Here is a 27,600-nt window from a genome sequence, read left to right on the forward strand (position 1 = left end):
TCCACTTTCTCTGTGCAAGACGTCATGGATCAGAATGATGGCAGGTTCATGCAAAAGTTTGGTTTTTTTATCCTGTTGGCTGAGTGAGGACCTCTATTAGCAGGTCACTGCTGTGGTTCTCATTTATCATTCAATCCCCATCTAATCAGCCATAAATTTTACAAAGCAGATTAATGTTCTAAGCTTGCTCCCTTCACTACATTTAAAAATCTTTTTTGTATACACAGATGCTATATGACCTGAATGAAAGCATAATTTTTCATGGTTACTGCACAATGAAGTATATGTTGGCTTATCAGTTCAGATGACGTTGAGGAAGAGGAGTGGTGTGGGAGACTGCAATAGAAAGTAGAAGGAAGAAGAAACAGCACTACTTTTATATCTGGAAATGACTCCAGAGTCTTATACATTAACACCCTGCTGTCAGCATCTGTCTATTGGTCAGTCCTCATATGTAAAGGGGTGAAAGATCCATCCATGATACACAATGGACTGATTCTCCTCCAGGCTAATTCTACATAATGCCACTCTTGTTCTGTATAGGCACAGTTTGTCTTCATTGAGAATACACAGAGAAAACAGAACAACTCTGAAGAGCTTTGCCCTGCAAATCAGAGCATGAACTGTACAAAGTTCGTGAATAATTCAAATAAATGTTAAGTCAACATTGTTGTATTTATAGATTTGTTGAGAACTTAAATATTAACTTCCAACAGCATAAAAGTTCAGGAGCAATGCACCTTCCGTAAGTACCTACCACTGTCATGCATCCCTGATAGAATGAAAACAACAGCTAAATATCCCTTAATAGCTGGCTTTGTTCTGTAATTAAAATGTGTCTGGAATTCCTGTTCAGTTAGGGGATATCCCTCTAAGGAATGCTTCAGGAACATGCATACATACATTACTACATGTTTCTAGTTCACATAATGATTAGCAAAAGGATAAAGGAAAGAAAACAAGTTCACTATGTTAGCTCGGTATTTTCTGCTAAGACTTCACTTAGTGAAAAAAGAAAAACAACTAATGACATAAGATTCCCAAACTCTCATTCCAAAGACTATTGTGAATTGCATACGTACGTTAGATTCCAGCAGGATAATATAGAATGCATTGAACTGCTGGATTCAAGAGTCAGAGCTTCCAAAAGCCAATGTATGGCACACAGCTGGCGGAAAAAACATTCACTGCAAAAAGAAGAGACAAATGTGTTATGCTACAGTTAGGAAAACGTAGTCAAGCTGCCACTGTGTTGACTGAAATAGATATATCTAACAGTAAAAGAAGGTTTGTCGATAAAAATCAATTCTGCACCAGAGTGCTTCCATTGACCCAGTGAATTCTACACATCCTTCAAGGTTTTTTTTAATGTTGAAACACATTTTTGAACACAAAGCTCCTCAGGGGACATGACTTTGTGATATGCTCAGCACTTTCACACCTATGAGGATTCCAACATTTATGAACTCGTGATTTGGATTCTATGGTAGGTTCTACAACTTTGCAATTGAGAATAGGCAGTGTATGAATTCAAAATGCCGAACCACGATTTTTATGAACTAAGACTATCTTCAGGAGAATCAACTTTTTACTTGGGAAGATAGTGATAGGACAAGGGGGATGGCTTTAATTTCAAGGAGGGGAAGTTTGGAATGGATATCAAGGGGAAGCTCTTCACAGATAGAGTGGTGAGGTGCTGGAACAGCTGCCCAGAGAAGCTGTGGATGCTCCTGTATGGAGGTTTTCAAGACCAGGTTGGATGGAGCCCTGGGTAGCCTGGTCTAATGCCAGATCTGGAGGCTGGTGGTCCTGCCTATGGCAGGGGGGTTGGAAATTGATGATCTTTGGGGTCCCTTCCAACCCAAGCCATTCTAAGATTAGCACTGCAGCTTAATCCACATGCAAGTATAGATATAAAGACACTTTTGGTGAGCAAGATGTTAATGAACTTAGAACAAAATAGTGTGCATTGTATATGCACTGTGTTCTCCCTCTTTCTTAGGCCTGATTTTTTTGTTTTAAATTGTTTTTAATCTAGGAAATTAAATTTGTTTTTAATCTAGGAAAAACAAAATTTAACTTTGACAGCCTTTCCTCAAAACACCACGTATGCAGATTTGATGCAAATAAGTCAGAATACGCTAAATCAAGACCTGGGAGCAAACAATGCCTTCAAATATACCTTCGTGCTTCAGAGGGTCTTGGAATCAGGACACTGCTATAAATGGGAGCATAAGACCGTAAGGTCATCTTTTTTTTCTTCTTCCCTGATTTTTTCAGGTGGCTGCCTTCTATTGGAGAGGAACTGTCAGAAAGAATGAAGATGGAAGTTAAAGAAGGGAGCATATAAAAGGAAGACTATTTAATGATTAAACAGAGAGAAAACCAGAAGGAGGTGCTAATAGGGCTGAACTAGCCAATAAATCCATTCTGCAAGCCACACCACAAATTCTGCATGCAGTTCATTATTCTCAGTGCTGTGGTTACAATGGACAGCAAAAACATGGCAAACTCTCACCAGATCTCCCCTTCAAATAATCATTTCTAAGTACCTACAAAACCTCCCTCAGTTCACCCTAATCTTCCACCTTCCAAGCTTCCTCCTTTTTTTTACAGTGCAACAAGCACTTTTTGGTCCACATTTGTTAAGTTCACGTGTGCTCACTGAGACTTTTAAGCATTTTCTCTTCAAGTTCATAGTAATTAGTAGTAATATTCTGCCTTAGTGACAGAAATGGAGATTGCCTCGTTTTGAAACCACTGACTTTAGACTACAAGAAATCCTCTGAATCAACTTACGTGTTCATTTCTTCATCTGACATCTCTACCTCAGAAGAATATTTGCATGGCTGGAAGTCAGTTCTCCATCTCGTCACCTGAGACTTTTCTGCTTTCAATGCTTTCTTCTGCTCCAGTGACTCTTGGTGAAGGATATGAAAATATTCTCCACCCTGCTTCACAATACTTATATGATGCCTGCAAAAAAAATCTTGTTTTATAATATGTGCCGAAGACACCAACTTAAATTTTAAGAAATGTTGCATTCTCTGCGTTCACATTCTTCTATAACCAAGAGTTCAACACCAGCATTTCCTTTTGCAATATGATAACAAAGGATAATTTCCCAATATGAACTGGGAGATCTTTCCATCACCTCTTTCAGTGCTGTTGGATGTTGGAGTTTAACAACTGAACTCAACGCCATGGTGTTCAGTACTTGATTTAAAAACTCCCTGCCTAATTCTAACTTATAGCAGCCAATTGACCACTGGGCCCCCTGTCCATCACACGCTGTAACAGGCCGTGCCCTGAAGATACCAGGAAAGGTAACAGGCAGGGAATTATTGCAAAAGCAGGAAACGAGAGGAAACCAAAATGCAAAACCTGTTGGATGACAGCAGAAGTAAAAATAAAAAAAAAAACAAAAGTAAAAAAAGAAAAGGTGAGCCAGGGCAGAGAAAGGCTTAAAGCATTAACTAATTATTAAACCATTACCTGTAAAGTAGCAGATAATCCAAGCCAGACAAGGGCATGCTGTTCAGGCATAGGATGCAGCCCTTTAAATTAGCACAGTGCTGACTTTCAAATTAGGTGTCATCAGGCTGCATTGATTCTTTCTCTATCTAGTCTTGAAAGATTGGCCTTGTTCCTTTTACTGAAGTTAATAGCCTCCCTTTAACAACCAGAAATACGTTAAAGCACCTGAAGATCACAGAGTACAAATTTCAGCCGCGGAGCTCACAAGTTCTCAATTGGAATGGTTTGCTCCCTCCTTGCTTTCCTTAATGAAAAGCTATTTGCACAACTTAATGGTTGGAGGACTTGGTTTTATCAGCCTTATTTTTAAGTCCACTGATCATAAACAAAGTCTGAACAGCCTCCATCTTCAGGCAGATGATAGCCCACCTGCTTGCTATTTCTCTGCTAACTTTGGAAAAAAATGAAATGAGAAAATAAGATGTCTCCAATAAGAAATACTGTGTGCTTTAAAAACATGAGGATTTCAGAGCTGAGTGTGACACAGCTTTTTTCTTCCATAAAACCCCAGTATTTTGAGTAACAGGCATTTATTGGAATGGTAGAAAATAACCCCACACTCCTGCTTTATGCACTTCTCCAGTAGTTCTCACTCATTTCTCTCAACCATGAAGATACTGGTATGAAAAAGGTTTATATAAGCATTCCCTCTTAAGGATCAAAACCATTGCTGTAGCTGCACGCTGTGACCATACAAAGAGTGAACAATGAGGCTGTCACATGAAATGAGACAACTGATAGAAACAGATGGTTATAAACCAGAAAGATGCTTTTTGTTTGCTCGTTGTGTGGTTGCTTCTTTTAATATTAATGGCCACAACCAGTCATATGAGAGAAAGATGTGTACATGGCAATTGGGAGAGTAAAGTACAATTTTAAAAATACTATGGAGTATAATTAATATTGAGGGATTTAATATGTGCATGCAAAAAACAATGATCCTTGTCATACACCAATAGGAAAAGAAAAGCTACACACACTTGTGAACAAATGTCCTGAGTCTGACTTCCTTGAAGTCTCAGGTATTACAGCAGATAGCTCTGCAGTCTGCAAGGCAAGAAATGAAATAAACAGAAGCATGGCATACAGAAGAGCTTTAACAAGAGACAAACAGACAAAAATTCCTCATAATTCCACTGAATTATTTCAAGAATATTTATGAATTACCCTAAACATTCACTGACTCCAGTCAGAGAAACTGTAAAATAAATCCAAGCATAGAATATAGAGGACCAATACAGAATGAGGTGACCAATGTACTTTTCTGCACTATTGATTTGTAGTACGTAGCTAGAATAGGACATGAAATATTTCTACATTTGAATTCTGGTATCAGGACACCCTGTTCATACCATAACGTAATAAATCCAGCTGGGTTGCCCATTTGACAAGTAGGTGAGAATCATTCAGTAAAACACAAATGAAATCACTCATGGACTTTTCAGTGTGTTTATTAAAATAATGGAGCTTCAGTCAATTTTAGTCACAACACAGATTTTCAACTGTGTTTCAGACAAAAGAACTTTCTTTCCAAGTTAAGAAGTTCGTTAGCAAAGTAGTTGCAGTCTACTCATGCTAGCTTAATTCTTCCTCTCTTTAAGACCTAACACAGTGAACAAAAGCTGAGTTGTGAGCCTTAAGGACAATAACTATCCATCAAACAATTTAACTACACACAGATAATTCCTCTGATCATGGAAATTGCTAGTCACTGTTTCATAGCGTTTACTTATCTTAATGGAAAAAGGCTTTCTAGCAATAAAGCTAATGAAAGAACATCGTCTGCTCCAGACAACGTACAGCAGAAATGCAACCTTTTCCCACAGGCATGGAGCCAATTGTAAATTGAGATAAAAGAAAATACATTTGCACACGGAGCTGTTTTTACTTACGAAGGACAAAAAGAACAACTGGAGACCGAACTCTGCGTTTGTTGCAGACTGTCAATGGTAACATCCATTTACACCAATGGAGAATCTGCTCCTTTCTCTTATCAGTGAATACTGGAGCTGTTGACCGTTGCACTCAGTTCTTTAGCACCCTTACATTCAGTGTGATAACACACGTACATACATGTATATGTATATATATGCATATATATATGTGCCTGTATGTCCATAAGTTAGTTACATTAAGATCACTTCACACCTTTGGGATCCTGTGAGGTGAGAAAGTCTCGCTGTAAATGAGGATTAGAGAGTTGTTCACTTAAAATATAACCAGTGAGTTATTAAAGAGTGGCTACATGACCCTCCTTAAATTACCAGCAGCCATGAGAGGTGAGCCTGAGAGAGCAAATCCTGCTCTTGTGCTTCACACGGCATTTGGGTTGTGTTCTGAAAGCTCAGCACATGGGAAAAATTTACTCACAATTAATATGCAGATACTAATGAAAATGAATGAAATGAATGAAATGAATTAAGAATTTGGGTTAGGTTGTGTTTATAACCAAGCTAAAGAGATACAAGTGCACACACGAGGCAATGGAAAATCAGGAACAAAACAGTTACTACTTCTATTTAATGGCTGAGTAATCACACAACAAGAGCCTAATAGGTAAATATTCACACTTCTGTTTTCTCTAAGTTCAGTTAATACCAGATTATAATTACATTAAGATCTTTAAATGCAGTTACCAACCCATAGAAACTCTGACATATGTTATCATTTACCACACTGAACCAACCACTGAACGTTCTGGCAAGAAAATGAAGTGGCACCAGATCAACATCTGCCTCGAGCTGAAGTCACACACGCAATCTGGAATACCCACATTATTTTGGATGTAGATTCCCATTTTGTTCTCCTGAAGATGAGTACAATCATCTGTACTCAAATGGGTTCGTTTCTAAACAAAACAAGCCAACAGAAACACCCTCCAAAAAACCACGCACCAAAAAATAACAAAACCAAAGCAAGCCCTGTATGAAGGCAGCTCCCTCAACCCGTCTTCGTAAGAAGACAGCAGATCTCCAGTAGCTCCATGTCTTTTTTATGCTAGGGCACCAGACCTGGATGTGATACTGTAGATGAGGCATCACAAGGGCAGAGTAGGAAGAAGATCAATCTTCTTGCCTTAGCACGCAAAGGTATTTACAGAACAATGACATTTTAATACTAAATAATGGAAAACTCATTTTAAGTGTTAGCTTTGTTCAACCATTCAGTGACAACACGTCATTTTGTTCCACGATACATGGAATTAGGCTGTCATGTTTAGACAGTAAAATCTAATAAGCAACGAACTGCTTGCACTTACAAAAATTCAAATACAAATATATTTTTGCAGGAGAAGAAAGGAAATGGAGACTCAAATGAACAGTCTGGGAGGGCAGAATTGTTGATGGGAATAGCAGTCTTTCCAGTGATTGATGATAGGGATAATGATTCATACATCCGTACACATAAGTGGATGTCTTTGGCCGTGACTGCTGTCTAATTAATGTGAGCCATCACTCACCTAAAAGAAAATTTTTGCTTCTGGAAATAAAATGCTACAAAGTGCCAGCAGTGACAGTGCTAGAAACATGACAATTAGAGTGATTTCTGCCAACCAGGAAAAGGGCATAGAACACTGGTTTCCAAGCAACTGACATTATGAAGTATTAAGTACACTGGAAACTAATATTGGCAGATAAACATTTCACCTTCTCTGTTTCTGCCACCTGACTCTCTTTTTTGCTTCTTAACTCAGTGTTGCCTCTCCTTCCCACTCTCACACACTCAGCTGGATCATCTAGCAAACCATTTGCATCAGGGAATGCCAACTTAGCAGAATCTCCAAACACTGAAGTCTTTTTCATCTCTCTATACACATAGATAGGATTGGTGTAGATTCACAGGCAAGGATAGCAAAGGTCATAACCCAAACTCCAAAATCAACACGCTTCTTTGCCTTTCAAAATCTTCCCATAACAGCTACCACATCAATCAGAAAAGTTAAGTGGCTTTATAATAAGAAATACCCAAAGACAGCTAGTTACAAAGCTGCTCACAGGAAGACAAGTAACAGGAACAGCTCTTAGGGTACGTCAGCCTAACTGTTGTTGCAGGCATAAAGGATGCATTAACAGAGCCTGGGCTTTCTGTATAGAGACTGACTTTTAGAGATCTGCCTTCAGAAAACTTGAAGCACTGAAAAGAAACATCTAGTTTCTAATTTAAAGCCAGCCAATGGAATACTATTAAACTGCCAACAGTCTGACATACAGTTTTATTCAACTAGCTCTACTAAAACAGATGCAAGGGAACTAATTTTCTTCCAACTACCAAAAATGCACTGCATTATAAGGGGTTAACACAGCCCTTTTGGAAATAAAGGCTTGAGTGGCTCACGAAATGGCACGGACTCCTTCCCTTTGAGCGTGTAGCTCCAAGCTGTCAATTCCTAGATATCACTGATGGGGGATGATCACAACTTGTCACTGTCACATGGGAACCTGTGCTTAGATGATCATCACTGCACACACAGATCTCATTTTTTATGTTGGCACATTATTTTATTTTATTTTTTTTACCCCTGATGCCTCAGTTTTCCTTGCCAAAAGAGGATTTGTGTTCTGGCAAAGCAGTCACATCACTGCCATGTACTTTGGTCAGCCCTTGTTTTCTAGATTTAGTGAAAAACATCTCAGCTTTTCAAAAAGTAGCTCTGTGTCTTGAGAAGTATTTATTTAACTTCATTAACTTCCTCTAGAACATAGCACGCATCTACCTCCCAAACTGTAAGAGGCCTTCAAGCTCACATAGGATCAGAAAAATCCTCAAAAGCATCTGTTTCTATCCAATGACAAAAGTAGCCTTGAAGGAGCAGGCTTCTAACTCAGGAGCTCAGGTAATTGCCTCATGCTATGTGTAACAAATCCAAGCCCGTGCTTACAATGAAACACTTAAGGTCTGTGCAAACCAAGCAGAACAGTGACCTTCTAACAGGCTTTTCCATCACTGTGCACCTCGGTGCATATCCTCAGCCTTGCCAAAGAAAAGACCAAAGGTGTATTAATCAGCTCATGCAGCGGAGAGGAACGCAGGGACAGCAGTCTGGCAGCTCGCCCTGTTTGCAGAGCTTAGGCAAGGACAGACTTTCAAAGCATCATCCCTCTTTTCATTTCTCTCGGCATCAATAATATTTGTATGTCTACCTCCATCTCTTCTGAGTGCCAGTGAATACAAGTAGTGATGGCTAGGCACACCATGAATCACAACTTAGTTGTGATAGAAACAAAAACAGATCTGGCTCCTCAACGAAGACTGAGATGTTTTCCAAATCACTTTCACAGTACATTCTGCTAGGTTCCGTTTCCAGTTTCTATCACCTTTCATACTTCCTTTCTACACACAGATAACGTTTTCAGCCAGCCTCATTTTAAAAAGCAGGCTTCTTTTTAAGCTCTGTTGTGCTGTTCTGGGTGTTGTTTTTTGTTGCTTGCTTTTTTGTGCCATTTAATAACACGAGTATTTCCAACTTGCATGGTCCTGCTGGCTGAGCTAGCCCACAGAGGTGATTTATGGCAACCTGCTTTTACAACATGCTAACTACAAACCTCACATGCTTTGGCCATCTTTGCTGTGTAAGCATTCCTACATCTTGCTATGATTTATGGATGGCTATAAAGACTTCTGCTTTCTTGGTTTTCATGCAACGCATCCTCATGCAACTGTGTATTACTTAACATTATTTCTGGATCACACAGATGTCACTGCAACAAAGCAATAAAAAAAAGGTATTTCCCTCAGAGCTGAATGTCATATCAAAGTTGCTGTGCTTCTCACTAAGACGAAGCAAACTCAAGAAGCAGCAATGGGAGATTTCCTTCTGCAGAAATGAAACAACAATTCTTAGCACAAAGCTAAAGATATTTGATTGCCCAAGGAGAAATATGTTGTCTTTGCTGCCATGCTGTGTTCCACCCACTGAATTCAACACTGGGAAGCACTTTGTCAAGTCAGTCAGGGCTATTTTCAGTCTGCATGTGAAACCTCCGCTGGAAGAAAGATGCACTGACTCTCAGAAATTGGAGTTACAATTATCCACAGATTTCCCAATTTTTATTTATTTTTTTTTAATGCTACACAAACATAAGCACATCCCTTCCCATAATTTAACATAAAACTTTACCTGAGAGCTGGCAGGTACCTCCTCACAGTGATTTGGTGCTATCCAACAGCAGGAAAGCCCTGACAAGGCTTCCTGCTCAGGACTAATGATTGATAGCAGTGAAAGATGACAAGTTTGTACAACCTCTGCATTCAGCGATCACCCTCTCATATACTTACAGTTATCACTGAGAGGAAGCATGAGTTTGTAGTTATAAGTTTTATCTTCTCTTTAATTATATTTTTTAGCATGTAAGGAAGCATGTGAAAGCTTTATGGATGCATTCAAGTCTGTTCCAGTAATGACTCTTGAAATATTTTTGAGATAATCTTAACATTTTTACTATCACATCACATCACTGTGATCATTATTGCTAAAAACTCCCTCACACTTTGCTCCATTATACGCTTTAATACAAACAAGTTGCAAGATCACAGGCACTACCTGCCACGAATACGTATCAATTAGCATCTAATTAAGACAACCGCTGGCTGTTCCTTTTCAATCATGAGGATAGGCAGCAAAACCCAAATCCACAAAGGTCATTTGCATCCCCTGACTCTCTGTCGTACATATTAGCATGCTGCTCTGCTAGCCCGACTGCTTTCACTGAAATGAAAAGTTGCTGTCCCAATGATTTACAACTCCAGTTTTCTTCTTTTGTGCATTTCCCACTCTGCTCCCTCCCTTCAAAAGCTCCTTTTCTACATCCTGAATTTGTTGCTGAGAAGTACTGCCATCACGCCCTTCGGTCCAAACATCAGTGCAGCAATTCTCACTAGAATTTATCTTTTCCTGCAATTCCCTATTGCAGCATGTGGTTAAAAAGTCTGCTGACCTCAGTTCTTACTGTTCTGCAAATGTAGTCAAAGTAACATCGTATGAACGCTCAAGATGAATCTTTAGCACGTTTTAATTGCTAAAAGTCAAGGAGTTTCCAGTTTTAGACAACAGAATAATTAGAAAGAACAACAGTGAATGTAGACTTTTGATTTCTAGATACTAAGTCTGTTGGATATTATTCTGCACACTGGGTCATGTGGCTACTGCCTGCTTTAGGAAGCATCAGGGAATGAGTCCATATTTCAAAAAGCAGATTCCCTGACTTTTCTCAAGCAAATTTCTCCACAGCCCATTATAGTTCATATAATATTTCACTTAAATCATATAAGTAGGAAACATGACTCAAATGGCACAGTACATAATTCTGTGAGATATCTGCAGGATCACCACTGGGATCACAGCATAATACCACATGCTCCTTACAGGAGGTGACAGGCAGCATCATTGAAGCACATATTGAGACAACAGTGCTCTCTCTTTGCTGTTAGTTTTTCACTGCTCTACTCTGCTAATAATAAACAGGCAATAAGTTATATTAATCTCCCCATGGTGAATCTCTTCTCCTCACGATGGTGATCACGGATGACCTTCCAGTCCTCACCTCAACCCTGAGCCAGCCTTTTTTTGTTATTTTCTGCCCCTGATCTTTCGAGGATCAGGAGTGTGAGAGCAGTGTGGTGGAGTTTAGTTAGCCATCAGTGTGAAACCACCACACCGTGCAGTCAGTGTAAAAAGGAAATATCAATGGACTTGTGCAGCAACACAAGACTGGGCCTCCTCTCTGTGTTCCACATATGTTTCAATGGTCATGGAACGTCAGGGAACAAGAATATTTCCACTCAGGCATTTTAAATTAAATGAAGCCAGTTTCAAATGCAACCATAATTAAATTTATGGGACTAGAAAAACGTGAAGGAGTTGGAGATGCTTCAACAGGTACATATTTCTTATTTGTCAGCACAACAAATTCTGCTTGGGATACTAAAACAGAGTTGGGCTCTTTCCACCTTCAGCATCAGCAGTAAAAAGCCAAACTAGATGCTAAAGATCAATTGCCCAACATGCCTGTCCTCTGTGAGTGTGGTACTGATACAACTGATCAAGACTTCAAAGGCAATTCTGAAGACAGTGTGCATAAAGGAATATAATTTTGCTCATCCTTTTGGCTGTATTGGCTTCTGGAGGTGAGAAGGGATAGAAGTCAAAAAGTTGGGGATTTAAGCTCTCATTAAAAGATAACATTAGAATCAAAAATACATTGAGATCAAATCTATTCACATCATTAGAAGTCTGCATTAGCATCATTTTGCAGATTACATTACCATTAAACATCCAGCAGAAGGTTAATCTGCATTTATGATTATGTCTTGAGTTAGAAGCAGGTTACACAAAACACTTCATATGCTGTAAGAAACAACTGCACTCACTCAGATGAGCTGGGTCTCTTAACAAGACCTTTCCTTGGAGCTCCTGATTAATCAGGGCAGTTTGGGAAAAAAAAATCAATCAGAGAAACAGAGACATCACTGAAGTCTGGAAGAACAACTCAAGCATTTTACTTACCTGAGACACCTGAGTTCCAGTCGTAATTGGAAAAAAAGTCATACTTCACTAAAATGGCTTATTCAACCTTCAAAATATGCACTGTTTACTATTTTGCTTATGGCTTATTTCCTTTTGGCACATTTATCAAGTGGATTAACAGAATAAATGTAAAACAAAATAGCCAGAGTTAGGTGAGGATGGAAGGGAAGAATCATAGAATTGCTCAGGTTGGAAAAGACCTTAAAGATCATCAAGTCCAATTGCAACTGAACTGTACTACCGTACCACTAACAACCCTCTGCTGAATGTGGAATTTAACTTATCATAACTAGTGCAGAATTCAGGAATTGCTCTGATACAAAAATTGCAGATATTTAACAACACTACATCGTGACAACTAATAATGTAGCACATCATTACAGTAGGACATGCAAAGAACCTTTTTTGCTTCCTCAACTTTTGCAAATCTGCACTCTCAGTCCAACAGTGCAAGAACCTAATTCATCATCAATGTAACATGCTGATTCAATACCACACGTTCTCGACTGGAAAACATGCTTACATTTAACCTATGAAATTATTAAGTTTTTATATACATGTTTATCTTCTTGCTGCTTGCTTTAATTCAACTATTTTTATCTAGTGAATATTCTTCAAAGGCTTCAAGTCTACAGAGCTCGTGTAATCTGTACCCTGTTGGGGCTGGCAGCAGTAAATCATCAATTTTATTTGCAGGAGGCTGTAGCTAAACCTTGCCAGATGTAAATCTTTTTGTATTCCTGCTTGCTGTTTCAGCTACAAGCGATTCTTGTTTCTCAGCGCTCGCATCATGAAAGCTGGATAATTCCAAGAAAATTTAGTAAGCCTACAGTCACCGACTGCAAGGCCTATTATACAGCTCTGCAATTATTCAAGCTAATACTGAGCAAATGCCATGAGCAGGCTCCACAGGCAAATTTGGAGTGTAACCAGAATGTGTGATTGAAACAGAACAGCACACAGAAGTTGCAGCCTCATCAATGTAAGCAGCGACTGCAGTAACAAAGCTGAAATATGGGCATCAATAAGACCTGAGTACGTGCAAAAGAATGAGATGCTAGAATGGTAAAGCCTATGACCAACAGACCTCGCTGTGTTATTTTTTTTTTCCCCTTTCTTTCTTTTTAAATGAGTCTGCAAGAAATGCTCTGTTGTGGCAATGGAAGACACCATTCTCTGACAGTGGCAATGGAAGATACCTTCTAGGAAAAGCAAGCACATCCAGCCACCTTCTGTGCTCAATCCCCTAAAATTAATGATGGTTGCAGTCCAACCTCAGCTGGCTGCGCGGCATATAGGAACCCAGATCTGTGTCTGATTAAAACCTCCCCGTTCCCATCAGGTAAGGAGCTCAAACATCGATTCCCTCTAAGCCGTGATTTTCCTCCATCTCAAGTTGGAATACTCCATACAAGTCTGTGCACGTATTCCTGTTATGGTGGCAGATACTCTCACTATAGTTTTCCATCCTATAGTGGACATTATACATCCCAACCTTTCTCGTGGATTACCAGATCTTAGCACAGTGCCATTTCACACAGAGGACTGCAAAAAGGTAACAAGCACCTGAACAACACCAAAACAGTGCAGTACTGATGGAGCTAGCAGTCGTTCCTCATGCAGCACTCAATACATCTTGAGCATACAGAATGGCTATAAAGGAGGAATTACAAGCCATCTTTTCTAAGCAATTAGTACATCTGATGATTTTGCTGATCAGCCAGCTGAGACCACCGCAGAACCAACAACTCCTTTGGCCTGACCCATTTCTGTGTGCTCTGGATTTCCTTACCTCAAGTGAGCTAGAGTTTTACTAAGAGTCTTCAGCTCCTTTCCTGTTTCTCTAGGTGAGGTGAGCCTTTTCACTGATTCCAGCGGATCAGACTGAAAGTGATCAAGTTGAGAATTAATATTAAGCTTTTAAGAAGAGCTTAGCACAGAGAAGGTACATGCAGTCTCACAGTTCAGCTTTAATCACAGTTTTCTGAGATAACCATCATCTGGGAGAGTATTATGAGATTCATGAGCATGTAAACAAACCTTATATGATATGGCATTATATGATATTGCCCTTGAACACCTCCAGGATCGGGGCACCCACAACCTCTCTGGGCAGCTGTTCCAGCACCTCACCACTCTCTTGGGCATAAGAGTGCTTCAACAGCTTTTGGTCATTGGCTGACTTTGGGTTTGACAGAAGTCTTACAAGCAGCTAAGAGCCTGAGAGGATTATGAAACCAAAACTGGAAGAAGAGACTTTTCGATTATCTAGGCTAAGGGAACGACTGCTGTGATTCTTATGCATCAAACTACAAAAAGCACACACAAGAGAGAAATCTCCTACAAGTTCTAGGCCAGAAAAATGTTCAGACACAAAACAAGTTATTGACAAAAAAAAAAAAAAAAAAAAAAAAAAAAAGCAGAAAAGCAATAGAAAGAGCTTTGCAGACATAGCTCTCTTTTTGGAGCACAGAGTGCAATGTATCCACTCTTTTCATTCTAACTTTTTAATTTAATTTTTTAGGAGTGTACAAACCAGGTTCATGATTTTACACAAGGGAATTGAAATCATCTCCTTTAGGGCACTGTTCAAAGTGCTGCAACTTTTCTTCCTCTGAACAACTATGCATCCAAATTCATGGGAGATGAAAGCTTGCATTTGCTGTGGAACTGCCCCTGCCTTAGAAGCACCCTTGGGACTCCCAGAGAACAGCTGCATCTGTTTCATAGAATTATGACCACATGCTGTGCACATGCAGTGTTTTTGCACGTGTTGGTGAAGCCAACAAAACATGCAGCTGAGGCAGAGTTCAGTGTGCAAAAAGTGTACGGCTGAACTGCCATTCATTGGGAAGAGTAACACCAGTGTGCACAGACTGAGGTGCAAGCTCAGGTATTCCTTGGGACAAGCCGGTGCATTTCCAGTAAAGGAAAGTCCTACAGCCTTGAGCTTTTGAGATATAAGTTGTGCAATATTGGCCAATGTACACCACAAATCACAACGTTTTATTTTAAAAGTCATTTTGAATGCATTAGATGTTCTGTGCTAAGCTGTTACATCCTTTAAGGTTGGTCTTCTATGACGAATGGAGTGACACCGCTAAACTGAATTTTCTGAGCATTCTTTTCACCAAATTACACTATAAACTTGTCTCACTCATCAGCAATAATTTTATGAGATAAAACCTATGATATATCAGCAGAAAGGCTGGTTCTTATATATAGCAGAGCTTACAAACAGCAACCACTTGTATAGACTCAAAGCATGATGCTTGTATGTTGGCTTCTTTAACTCCATGCTGAATCAAAGCCGCATCAGAAATGAAACTGCACACTCTAACCTTTGGATTGACAGAGCTCTTATTAGCAGTAACCTCAGCCACTTCTCTCTGCGGTGTTTCCTGCACATCTTTTTTCACAGGTTCCTAAAAATGAACAAAAACGTGTCGCCTTGTGTATAAATGCAAGTTAGACAGAGAGAAGCAGATCACCATTTTAAAAACCAAGTGGTGCAAGCAACTTTTCCTACAGAGATGCAAACTAAATCAAAGAATTAAGCAAGTCTGATGCAGAAACACTTAAAACATCACTAACTCTGGCACTCAAACAGATTCTCATGTGAAGCACCTGCAGAAAAAACTACCGTGCAAAATGCATCCATGCTTTCTAAATCACTGCACTTGAATGTTGTTTTTTTTCTATAAAAAAAAAAAACCCCTCTTCTCATGGAAGGCTATTATCTACCATGTCTAACATAAAAAGAAAATCCAATTTCCAAAACAGGAATAAGAAATTACTTACCTGTAATTGCTCTTCCCTGAAGATACGCGCTGTGATGGATCAGTATTCGTGGGTCTATGCTTTCACTCACCATGAAGGCACAGACTCATGAAAAGCCCTGAAGTCAAACAATCTCATTTTTAGTTCTCCTTCAACCAGCACTTTATTCAAGTGGAAGGAAGATATATTTCCTCCTATTGAAATCACATATATACACACACATATTTATATGTAGATTAATGAAGAACTTCAGATCACTCCGCAGCCTATGGTACTCGGGCTAAAAGGGTATGAAAATAGCAATTCCTTCCCGCAGTACTTTCAGATCAAAGAGCTCATTTATTGATCCCAAGCAAAGCAAAGCAGGAGGCCCTGGGAAGCTGCATCCATATAGCTAGGGCAGAGCTGATGTGGAACAAAGACTGAAAGGCACAGCACAGCAAACGTGGAGCTGTAAAGCCTTGAAATATCTGGATGTTTTAAAAGTTCTTAAAAGCAAATCATTTCGCTTGTTAGAATCTTGATTCTAGAAGGCACAAAATGTTTTCCAAATCTATGTTCCAATGTAACATGTCAACAGAATGAAAGCAGAAAGCATAAGGAGCAGAGCTCTTCACTCGCTAGAAAGCTGTGCACACCAGAGCTCCAAAGTAACGACTGAGGGCAGACCGTGAGCAAATAACAGAATAAAAAATAAGCAGAAATGATGCCAAGAGCAAAGCAGCTGGAATGGAAAAAAGATTTTCTGCAGTGTGTAGAGATGAACTAATGAAGTGTCAAAGACGAGTGCGTGAAGGCTTTGCTGTCTCATGTGGCTGGGGAGCAATGGAACAAGGTGGTCAGCAGCAGGGACAGATGGCAAGCCAACATTGCTTGGGAGTACATGTCTCACTTGCAGAGGAATACCAAGGTACCTGAGCTGCTTCAGTGTTTGAAGAAAATTCATTCACACAGTGTGTGAGAAAGGAATCATTTTAACTTTTGAGCAGGCTCCTGCATCTCACCCATAGGTAATGCAGAACTTCCAGCCTGCTTTGCTCCTGACTCTTCTTCCCAGCAGAAACAGCAATATGTTGACCATGGCCAGCTACCATTGTTTTTACAGCTGGTGATACCTTGACTGATATGATTCAATCAACTAAGACATCTCAGCATAACTTACTACTTGAGGAGAGGAAGAGCATTGGAATGCAGCCCTAAAGTTTCAATTGCTTGTAAGTACCAGTATGCTGACTACAGAGTACAGAGTGCAGGCTGTGGAGCACGAGGAGAAAAAATTTCCCAACATGACTCTTTCGGAGGTTTCTGGGTGTGCAGAAAGAATAAATTTGTGACCAAAACTCGACAAAGTGCAACATCATCCTGCATCCTACCTCTGGTCAGTCACCCCAGCCAGTTCAAGAGGAAAGGCAAAGAAAAGAGCTGCAAATCCACCTCTCCTCAGCATGGCTGCTCAGGGAAGAAAGGAAGGGAGGTAGCACATATGTCACCCCATCCTCCCAGGTACTGGTAATGAGATTCAATCAGCCTTATCACAGAAAACAGAAGGGAATCGCTTCTTTTTCTACAACATATTTCATTACAGCGCCGTGTATTGAAAAGGTGCAATCTGAGCTTAAAACAGTAGCACTCCATAATGATGGAACGGTGTGTAATTCCTTCTTTTTAATTTGCAGTGCAGATATAAAAAAAAGAAACAAAACTGAGGAAAAAAACATGTTGGTAAGTCTAATTTGTTAAAGTCAACAATATATTATAATGACAATCTGAAGAATCTTTGTGCAGAAGCAATAAATGGGCTTGGGTGGGGTTTTTTTAATTATTTTTTTTCTCATAGTGTTTTCAAATTTAGGTGAACTATGAGAAGTCTCCTTACTTGCCTTTAAGCCACCAAAATGCCTGTTTCACTCATCATTTCCTGCTTTCATTATAGCGAAGTAACAAAATGATGTACAACTCCATATGTAAGAAAACACCATTTAAATTAAAAAAAAAAAAAATCACTGCAAGATAATATATGAAAAACGGTCCAAAGAAAGACTGAGGAAATTAATCCAAAAGGTTTTTTTTTTTGCTAAAACGATGGAGGTGGATTTTCTTGAGCTCACACCCGGCAGCCCTAGATAAAGTCAGCTGCAGGAGTAGCGCAGTAGGTGGAGCTCGATGCCGCCCGGTTGGAAGCAAAGCCCTTCCATTGCTGTCACGGTTGGCTGGAGGCACACCCAAAGCTCTGCTGTTCTTGCATACCAGCTTATGCAGTGCTCTGCGTGCCCTCTCCATCTGTAGAAAGAAAACTGAAGGCTGAGGGTATTTTTGGAGGAACAAATCCTTTTGAATAGCTCATTTCAATCACAAATGACTGCCTCCAGACAAGCTAGATTTTATCCTAACAGTTCCCAGGTACATCTACTTTCTCTTCTAAGTAATTATGAAGAGCAAAAATTGTTCAGCTCTAACACATCACATTCTTTCATTAAGCACACCTTGCATTTCGCATGCTTATCTCTGCAAATGTCATTCTGAGTTTCCAGGTTTTTTCTTCAAATCTTATTGTGGAAATAGCATAGAATCATAGAATGGCTTGGGTTGGAAGAGACCTCAAGGATCACCACGCTGCAACCCCCTGCCACAGGCAGGGCCAACTCCAGATCTGGCATTAGACCAGGCTGCCCAGGGCCCCATCCATCGTGAATACCTCCAGGAATGAGGCATCCACAATTTCTCCTGTTCCAGCACCTCACTGCTCTCTTGGCAATCAAATTCCCCCGATACCCAACCTAAATCTTCCCTCCTTCAACTTAAAACCATTTCCCCTTGTCCTGCCATTATCTACCCTTGTAAAGAGTGGACACCCCTCCTGTTTGTAGGCTCCCTTTAGGTGCTGGAATGCTGCAATGAGCATGCTGCATATGTCATCTACAGGAGGGGAGCTGCGGTATGCTAAGCTTGACTTTATGTTGTACATTTTCAACTTAGAACCTGTTGTATTGACAATTCCTGAAGCTTTTCTCATTTTGGTCAACTTGTTTGGTTTCTATGTTACTGGTAAAAACAGTGATTGAAACCCCTATTGCATTCTTCTTCCTAATATCATTTAGCATCGTTTCTAATATCACTAGTAGCATTATGATTACATCTGCAAGATGTGAATGTGTTCTGATGAAGGTAAACCAGCACAGCCCTCCCACAGCTACCCGTTTGGTCATCCAGATGCAAGACCAACCTGATGAAATATATTTGTCATTTTACAACAGCATTTAGAAGGCTCTTGTTAAGCAATATACAGAGAGAGGACTACTGCTCTTCCTCAGGTAGCATTCTAAATGCTGATTTTTGTAGGCAGTATTCTAGCCAAGTACTCAAGCTATTTTAAATTTTTTCCCTATTTCTTCTTACATTGCTGCTGCTGAACACTGACCCTTCTTGCCCTTTCACTGGAATGAGGGAACAGATATTGGGACCAAAAGAGAATTTTAAATTAAACACAAGGGACTCCTAGGCAAAGCACTTCACTAACAATATCCTGCAGAAAACCAAGACTGCTCTAAGAGGAATGTCATTTTAGTGCTTCGGCTTAGAACTACACCACAGCAAGATGCAAATACACATCAGCCTCAAAGACGAGATACCTGATTCGTTAAGGTTATGCTTTACCACATCGACAATGCAAGGCACTCTGTAGATGAGAACCTCTGCAGCCAATGTGAATGTTTGCTAAGAGCTGCAGCAGCAGCTTGCTTTCCTTGATCTCTGGTCAGAAATGGGCCTGATATCAACAGGGAGTGATGCTCATTCCACTGCTGTACCACCGGTGGTTTTAATGAGGGATGGAGCCCCAGTCCTGTCAGCTCCCATTCTGCGCTCTAGTGAACGCATTACTGTCAATAAAGAGACATCAGAAAAATGGAAGGAGGCAGCTGAGAAGTGAGAGAGAGGTTATCTACTAGTAAAGGCATAAGAACGAAATTTAGAATAAGCAGGCTCAATTTCACATCTGTCAGAACATTCTTCTGACATCCTAAATAAAACATGTAACACCTTACCCCAGCTGGCAGGCCCTAACCCACCCCCACTTCTTTCTGACTACGATAGATTTTGGTACAAGAATCTCAGCTCACCATGCCTCTACTCCTTAGATCTGAAATGCCACAAATAACACTGCACACTTCTTAACTTTTTTAAGTATTCAGAAAGGATACATGAAGACAGACTGCTGTTTACCTAGCAAAACCAGCTCACATAGCTCAATATTTATCCCAGTTTGCCTCAGTTTGTCACATTCTCCTGGAAAATCCTCTTTTTATTTTCTTTTCTCCAAAGAATATTCATAGAATCATAGAATGGCAATGGCTGGAAGGGACCGCAAGGATCATCGTATTTACTGAATTCTGATAAGCGTGATAAATTTTGTAAAATAATTGTATCTAATTAGTATCAACTGTAACTCTATTTGCTCTACAGTTACTTTGAATGTTATATGACCTGCCATCTTTTTTTTTTTCCCCTCCATAAAATCTTTTAATTGCAAGACGATCTGAAAAATGCATGGCCTAAATATTCTGCATTGCATCCTTACAGGTCAAGGCAAGCAAACATGTAAAAAAAAAAAAAATCAACACAAAATAGATTGCTTCTATGACATCTCTCCTTATTCTTCATATTTCTATCAGTCACTTGGGCTCTGGGCAATGCAGCAGCACATTCAGTTGATGCAGCTCTCCCACAGCCTTCCACTCACTGATGATGGAAATAACACTCAGCCTTTGCTAACGCTTTCTAGATGTCTCCCTTTACTGATCTCCTATTAGTCTAACACGGGGTTTCTTATTGGAATGCTATGCTAAAAAAGCATGAAAGTTCATGAACCAAGGCAGAAGTGTGTAATGCAATTAACAGATCGATATCTTCCACAGCACAGAGTCACTATTCAATCAAAAAGCAGCAAACAAACAAACAAGAACACACTATTCTGCTTTATTTCATAACGAGAACAAAGTCAATTTGAGGAGGAGTTGAGGAAAGACGCAGCTGGAGAGCAGAGTTACCAGCCTCAGGAAATTCGGGGAAATGTAATTGAGAACGAATTATCTCTTTAATTACTTTTGACCAAATCAATACAAGCCACGGAATAAAAAGCATGATGACTGCCACCTGGTAGAGGACAAGGAACACAAGGAATTGGAAATTACCACAAAACTGAAATACAGATGTTAGTAAAACAACCCGAGCACTTTTCTGTTACAAGGGAAAAAGAGAAGGTTAGGGATATTAGTTCAATAAATAAGAAGTGCATGCAAAAATTAGAGATTGTTTCTGGCCAATGCTTTCTGTTCTCGGCTGTGAGGACAGCTAACACTTCACTGTGTCACTTGAATTTCAAATTGTCCAGCTACCACTCTAGGATTAAAAAAGCAAAACCACCCTGCTTCCATCTGAACTTCTGTGTTTCTCCCCATGCTTGCTTTTATTTACCAAACACCAATGAAGGAGTTTGATGCTATTTAATTTTGTTTAGGCACAGCCCTTATTCCCGTAAGTATATTAATAAAACAGAGCCAAATCCTCCCTCTCCTTTGGCTTCAGTCCCACAGATCAGCAGCTGTAATCACACCCAGAGGTCACAGATGTGTAGCTAAGCATGACTGGCTCTGCACATGATGGATGGGGCATTCTTCTGGGTAGGCAGAGATGGAGGGGCTACAGGGGCTACACCGGCACCCAATAGCTGTGAAGACTCCAAAGCACATTTGTAATACTCGCATGGTCCCCATTGCTACAACAATTCAGCAGTTTTCCACCTGTAAGATATCAATCCTCACAACGCTCTTGTCAGCATGTGGTATTAAACGCTGCATGTATGAAGGATGAAGATACAGCAAGACAAGTGACTTGTGCCTTCAGTTCCCTGTGCTTTCTGTGCATATCATCTCATAGAATGGCTTGGGTTGGAAGGGACCTCAAGGATCATCAAGCTCCAAATCCCCTGCCACAGGCAGGGCCGCCAACCTCTGTATATTCTAAAGACATTTGTGACCAGGGACATCTCTGAAGCCAAAAGCTCACACCCTCACTGGATGTGGAAGCCACTGTCCTGCAGGCTGACTGAATCTTCCACCATTTCTCTCTGTCTGGATATCCCCCACTCTTCTCAACCAGCTATTCAATTAATATCCCATTGTTTGTCCCCTGGATGCTGAACACCAAAGTTAAGTGCATTTCTTGTATACTGTTGGCACCTTGCCCTCTTCCCTTTTCTCTGTGCTGTCTGCAACTCCTCAGGCACTGTAAAACCTTCAGTTCCAAACAGTTCCTTCAGGCTCCATAACAGAGCCGCTTAAGCTCAGCACGAGATGAAATTCTGTCATTTAGCAGAACCTAAATTTAACAGCACCAAGGAAGTAGGATCAGGGCAATCTCTAGATAAGCACTAGTTTTTCTAGGTCACTTATCTACTCCTTTCTCATAAATCTTCATAATCAGGAGTTGCTTCAGCTGGCAATGGCAAAGGATTGCAAAACGCTAAACCAGAAAGTGCAATCAGAACGAACTCAAACAGAGGCCTTACAAACAAACAAGAAGGTAAAGGCAGCTTAGGAAGATGGAGATCGTTCAATAATTTTTAAATGTCCTTCTGAGACACACCATTTCTTCTCCTGCCCAAATTACACCATAAAATCAGTGCAGAGCAAGTCCTTCACACAAGGGATAAAGCACCATTCCACTTTGCCAACGCAGACCACATGGGATTATGTACACATTGGACAGAAGAGGCAGGATAGTGCTGAAACATACAAAGATTTGGGCCTTTTTCTTCTCAAAAGCCAGTTCATAACATTAAAAAAAAAAAAAAAATGCAGATGCTTAGCCTCATCAAGAAAGATAATATTCTAATGCACAAATTACTGCTGGAGACTCTCTCCTCTCAGACACAGACAGGTTAATCAGAATCTCTAAGCAGACCAACACATACAAATTTGGTCTGATGTTGCTCTGCATGCAGAGATACACAATCTCAGAACATAACCTTCCATATGGAGCAGCCAGACAATGAGAATGATATAGTACAAATGTTATGGAGGTTATCGATCACTTTAATTTTGAAAGGCAAACCATAATTTGAAAAGGGAAAAAAAAAAACCCCAACTTCTCTATTTATTTTGCACACTGTCTAATCTTTTGGATATTCCACATCATATTTTGAAAAACTCAGATGATTGAGTTTGTATAATGAGAAATTTAATGACCTGTAAAATGAACAGAGTGCATCTGCCAGCCCTAAAAAAGTCGTCATCTCACCACATGCACAACGTGATGTGGGACTGACAGTTCCAGCCTATTTTCCCCAAACAGCCACTCCTGTTACTTCCCTGAAACAAATAAGTATTTTTAGATGCAAACTGGAGACTGTGATTATTAAAATGCTGATATGTTTTCCTAATATTTTTCCAATATCACTCAAAGTAAATCAAGAAGCACGCAATGGTTGCTATATACATGGATGTTCTACCTAGATACATTGAAATTTACAAGCAAAAAGATAAATTCTGAACTGCTGTATAATTTTTCCAATGCATATTTCTGTCAAAGGGTCCAGTTCCTTGTTGGAATAAAGAATCTGACTGAATTACTGTTTTACAGTGATAAATACAGTCCGTATTGCAATGGAATGAGCTTGTTGGCTGGCACCAAATCTGTGCATGACAAACGTGAGACAGACGTCAAGAAGAGAATCTTCTTGGCTAGGCTTTATGCAAGATTAGACAGAGGACTTTTTAGTTTCAGCACAAAGCCCAAAATATCATTGATAAGCTGTGGTAAGGTCCCAGTGAACAGCTCTGCATGGGTTTTAGGTGAGGGTGGTGAGACATTGGAATAGGTTGCTCAGAGAAGCTGTGGATGCCCCCTCCCTGGAAGCACTCAAGGCTGGATGGGGCTGTGAGCAACCTGGTCCATGGGAGGCGTCCCTGCCTACAGCACGGGGCTGGAACTGGATGATCTCAAAGGCCCCTTCCAACACAAACCATTCTGTGATTCTATGATAACATCCTCAACAAAGATCCCCTCTTTTAATTACTTATGTGTGATTTATACTAAAACATAAGCACGCATACACACCTCACCAGATAGAGTTAACTAGCATTCTTTCATTGAATTGACCAGGTTATCTGCAAATAAAGCCCCAGGCTATCATACCTGTGACTTAAAAAAAGAAGGAAAGAACATTTAGGAACCACTCTACAGTTGTGGTAAAATAAACGCATCCCAAATTACTCATATTTGATACAAATAAGGGAATAAGCCTCAGCTAACCCACCAAAACTTGACTTTCCAGAGGGCAGCTATTTTCAGAGGCATTTTGCAGTAGCCATGCCAGCTGCACTCACAGACTGCATTACATCTGTGGCCCATTCTCCTCGAGCATTGTCTTTGTTTTGATTTCCGATTTCGTATTCCATTAGTTTTGAGGCTGTATGTCATGCTGTCATTAAATCACTGTGTTCAGGCCGTAGTGTCTTCTAGCTGACCTCAGAGCAAAGCAGTGCAAAGACTTCAATTCATACAATTTGCCAGCACAACCAAGAGGTGCTGGAAAATCTTGCTCTACAGCCTGTATCCTTTGTAGCTCACTCATCCTGGCTTACCAATTACTGCCACGCACACATTCAGACCTCAAACATCTCACGGAGGTAATACGTCTTAACACTTTTCATGGGAACAGTTGAAAATGAAACACCTGAAGGGGAAAAGAAAAATCACACAGTATTTTGCTTTGTTTGAAAAAGAAGGATTGGAATACTTCTGATGAGCTAAACGGAACAGCAAGGTGGCTATTTAGAAAAGGATATTTTTCCTCCCAATCTGTTCTTTAATCCATACTCACTAAAAGCTGGAGTGAGATCACTGGCAGCAGTGAGGGATTTCTGAATGCCATACTGCAAAGCTGAATGAATTTAGCACTTCCAAGCTCTTACAAAAACAAACAGAAAATCTCAGAAAAATAAAAATCAAGCTGTGATTTGATGGATCTGGATAAGGATCATTAAGATCCAGACAGGGGTTTAATTTCTCATTTTTCATGGATTAACAGCATCGTCCATAGCTGAGACTGCTGCACAGCGACACAAGCCCTGTATAAGGCGACAAGAAACACACCTAAACAGTCCCTAGAAACACAGCAGTGCCTCTGATGGGAGCTTAAAGCGCATTTATGTGATGGCAATCCACCTATCAGCTTCACCAGCAAACAGGGACAGCATTTGTCAAGGCAGAGCTGGCGGTGATGTGCCTGAGAAGCCCCCAGCCACAGTACAGCTGTCTGCATGGAGGGCTCAGCTCCCTGAACTGTAACGAGCAATTTGTCTCGCTGCTTTGATTCACTGTCAGTTTCTCTGACAGCCACTCCAGGAATTAATTCCTAACGTTTCAAGGTAACCTAGTGGGAAGAAAAACTGGAGTAGGACGTGGTGGATACCTGTAGGTAACCCATGACCTGTTGGTGGTGTTAGCAGAAAGAAAATAGAGGTGTTTGTTATGTGACATTTCTAAAACTGCTTGACTACATGACCCTAAGACATCATATACCAACAAGGAAAGGCAGCATAAAGAACAGGGTGCTGTAACCGTTCACCTTCAGCTAATATTTCCTTAATGGAAAAGGCTTTCACTATGCAGCTGAACAGATCCTTTATTCGAACAACCTGCCAGTCTGGCTGAGAAGTTCAGAACTGCAGGGAGATCAGCTTCAAGTGTTTAGGCCACTGCAAAGTACTGAACTAGAATACATTTATTTATTTTTTATTTCAAAACAGCTGTTAAAAAGATGTTTGATTACTCTGACAACTTAATAAATGTGTTACATTAAATCTTAAGCATTTCTAGCTCTGGCATCATCGATCAACACTAAACAGAGCAGAACATACCAGCTTCAAAAGAAAAAGCATTGAGAAAGGGAATGCACTCTCCTTAAATTCAGCATACTGTTATGCTGTCATTATGCTGCAGATGGGTCACAGTTCTCCTATTTCTGTCCATTCGAGGCAAAAAATCTCTGTCATCCAATTGCCACTTTGTTGTGGCTTAATGTTGTCTTACCTGACCACTGCATCTGATGGCAGTCACACTGTTGTCTGTCAGCAAGCCCAGGAACCTGCAAGCATTATTACACCTCCCAGAGAGTACCAGCCCCAAGAGCCACCCATGAGACTTCCAGACCTCTGCCCTGTCCTGCTCCCCTCTATTCAGGCATCTGCCTGGCAGCTGGTTATGAGACAGACAAGCAGCATCACTGCTGGGCTCTCCCGTGTGATTTTTATTGAGGAGTGCAGTGTGCAGGCCCCATAAGATGATATCCACTGCCATCTTGTCAGCCCCTCTGATGCACACAGCGCAGCCAGCTGGCAGGCATCAGATCGAGGTGACCAGCGGTACCTGGCAGCTGGGATCAGACAACACTAAAATGCACAGGGATCAGCCTAGCTGGGGGGATTCAAGGTAAGAACCGTGCATGAGTTACTCTAAAGCTGTGGAGCATGACAACTTTATCTTCCTGTCATCAGTTCTCCAGCAAAAGTGATCATGTTTCCACCCTTTATTTTTGGCCATAGTTATTTAATGAATAAACTGAGTTATCTCCCAAATAATTCCCCAAACAACAGGGCAAACAATTAGCCACGAGGATCATTTATTGTCTAATTAAGCTATAAGTATTCTCCTATCTGAACAAAGAGCTGATAGATTCAAGGGATACAAGTAATTAAAACATGGCTTTCTGTGGAGTATGTGCATACGTGCACACGTGGAGGGTGGGAGAAGTGCATGTAAAGGGGAAAATTAACCATGACAGAGGAGAGTTCACAGACAAGGGTTCATGAAGCACTGAGAGAGAAATGCTGACACAGCACTGGACCAAGTGATGCCACCCTGGAATCCTGGCCCAAGCAGGATCCTCAGTGTAGGAGGCAAATAATGCAAGATCACTGGGAACCATTGGTTTTACATGAAGAGAAGGAATGAAGAACAGGGATCAAACCTATCAAAGTAACTACTTTCAGGATGAAGCACTGCAATCCAAGGACTGCTGTAGTGCACAAGGAACTGTGTGACTTTATCCTCTCAGAAGCTGCACTGCCATGGGTTCAAGGCCAAAGACAACAGGGTGCATTCACAGTGCTAAGGAGGAGCCAAGGGCTTCTTTGGGCTCCAGTTTACTACAGCCTCACTCTCACTGTGGGATAGAAAACATTACCAAAACCATCCAAAGAAGAAAGCCACCAAGTAGTACAATCTCTCCTCCATTTCAAACATATGAATTGTTATTTGAAGCCTGATGTAATGCAGCTAGAGTGAGTTAAAAGTTCTTAAAAGGGTAAGCTTTGTAATGGATGCAGTGCACAAATTAAAAGCTAAATACATCACAAGCACTTCATGAAGCACCTTCTGGCTCTTAAATCAAATTGCGTACTGCTGTCTGAAGTCAAACTGCAATCTAGCAGTGCTTTACTTGAGGACTTTGGAATCTGTGCTTCCTATCTAGACTAGGATAGAGGACAGGCAAAGCTTTCAGCAGAAAGCTACTGATTAATTAGCCAAAATCTCCATCTTAATACACTGGGGAAAATAACAGCCCCAGGCTATAGTGTCCCCCAGACAAAGCCACAGCCAAGCTTTCAACCAAGATGCAAAGCAACTCCCTTTTCCACTGAAGAGAATCCAGAGTAACATTATAGCTGCCACCTCCATTCCCCATACACTGCTTTTGA

At 40.5% G+C, this 27,600-nt stretch overlaps 1 protein-coding gene across 1 annotated transcript in view; it reads right to left on the bottom strand.

Moving 5' to 3' along the window:
* Positions 1-27,600, bottom strand: part of CCDC60 (coiled-coil domain containing 60) — a gene marked incomplete at both ends in the record, with an annotated part of 41,754 nt that overhangs the window by 8,587 nt on the left and 5,567 nt on the right. Inside the window, 5 exons of the mRNA XM_079543694.1 lie at positions 1,083-1,187; positions 2,183-2,305; positions 2,800-2,976; positions 13,854-13,945; positions 15,403-15,486. Coding sequence (XP_079399820.1) covers positions 1,083-1,187; positions 2,183-2,305; positions 2,800-2,976; positions 13,854-13,945; positions 15,403-15,486 — 581 coding nt within the window. The remainder of the gene's footprint in view (positions 1-1,082; positions 1,188-2,182; positions 2,306-2,799; positions 2,977-13,853; positions 13,946-15,402; positions 15,487-27,600) is intronic.

The sequence above is a fragment of the Tetrao urogallus genome (genome assembly GCF_951394365.1).
Source record: "Tetrao urogallus genome assembly, chromosome: 17".
In the NCBI taxonomy this organism is placed as follows: Eukaryota; Metazoa; Chordata; class Aves; order Galliformes; family Phasianidae; genus Tetrao; species Tetrao urogallus.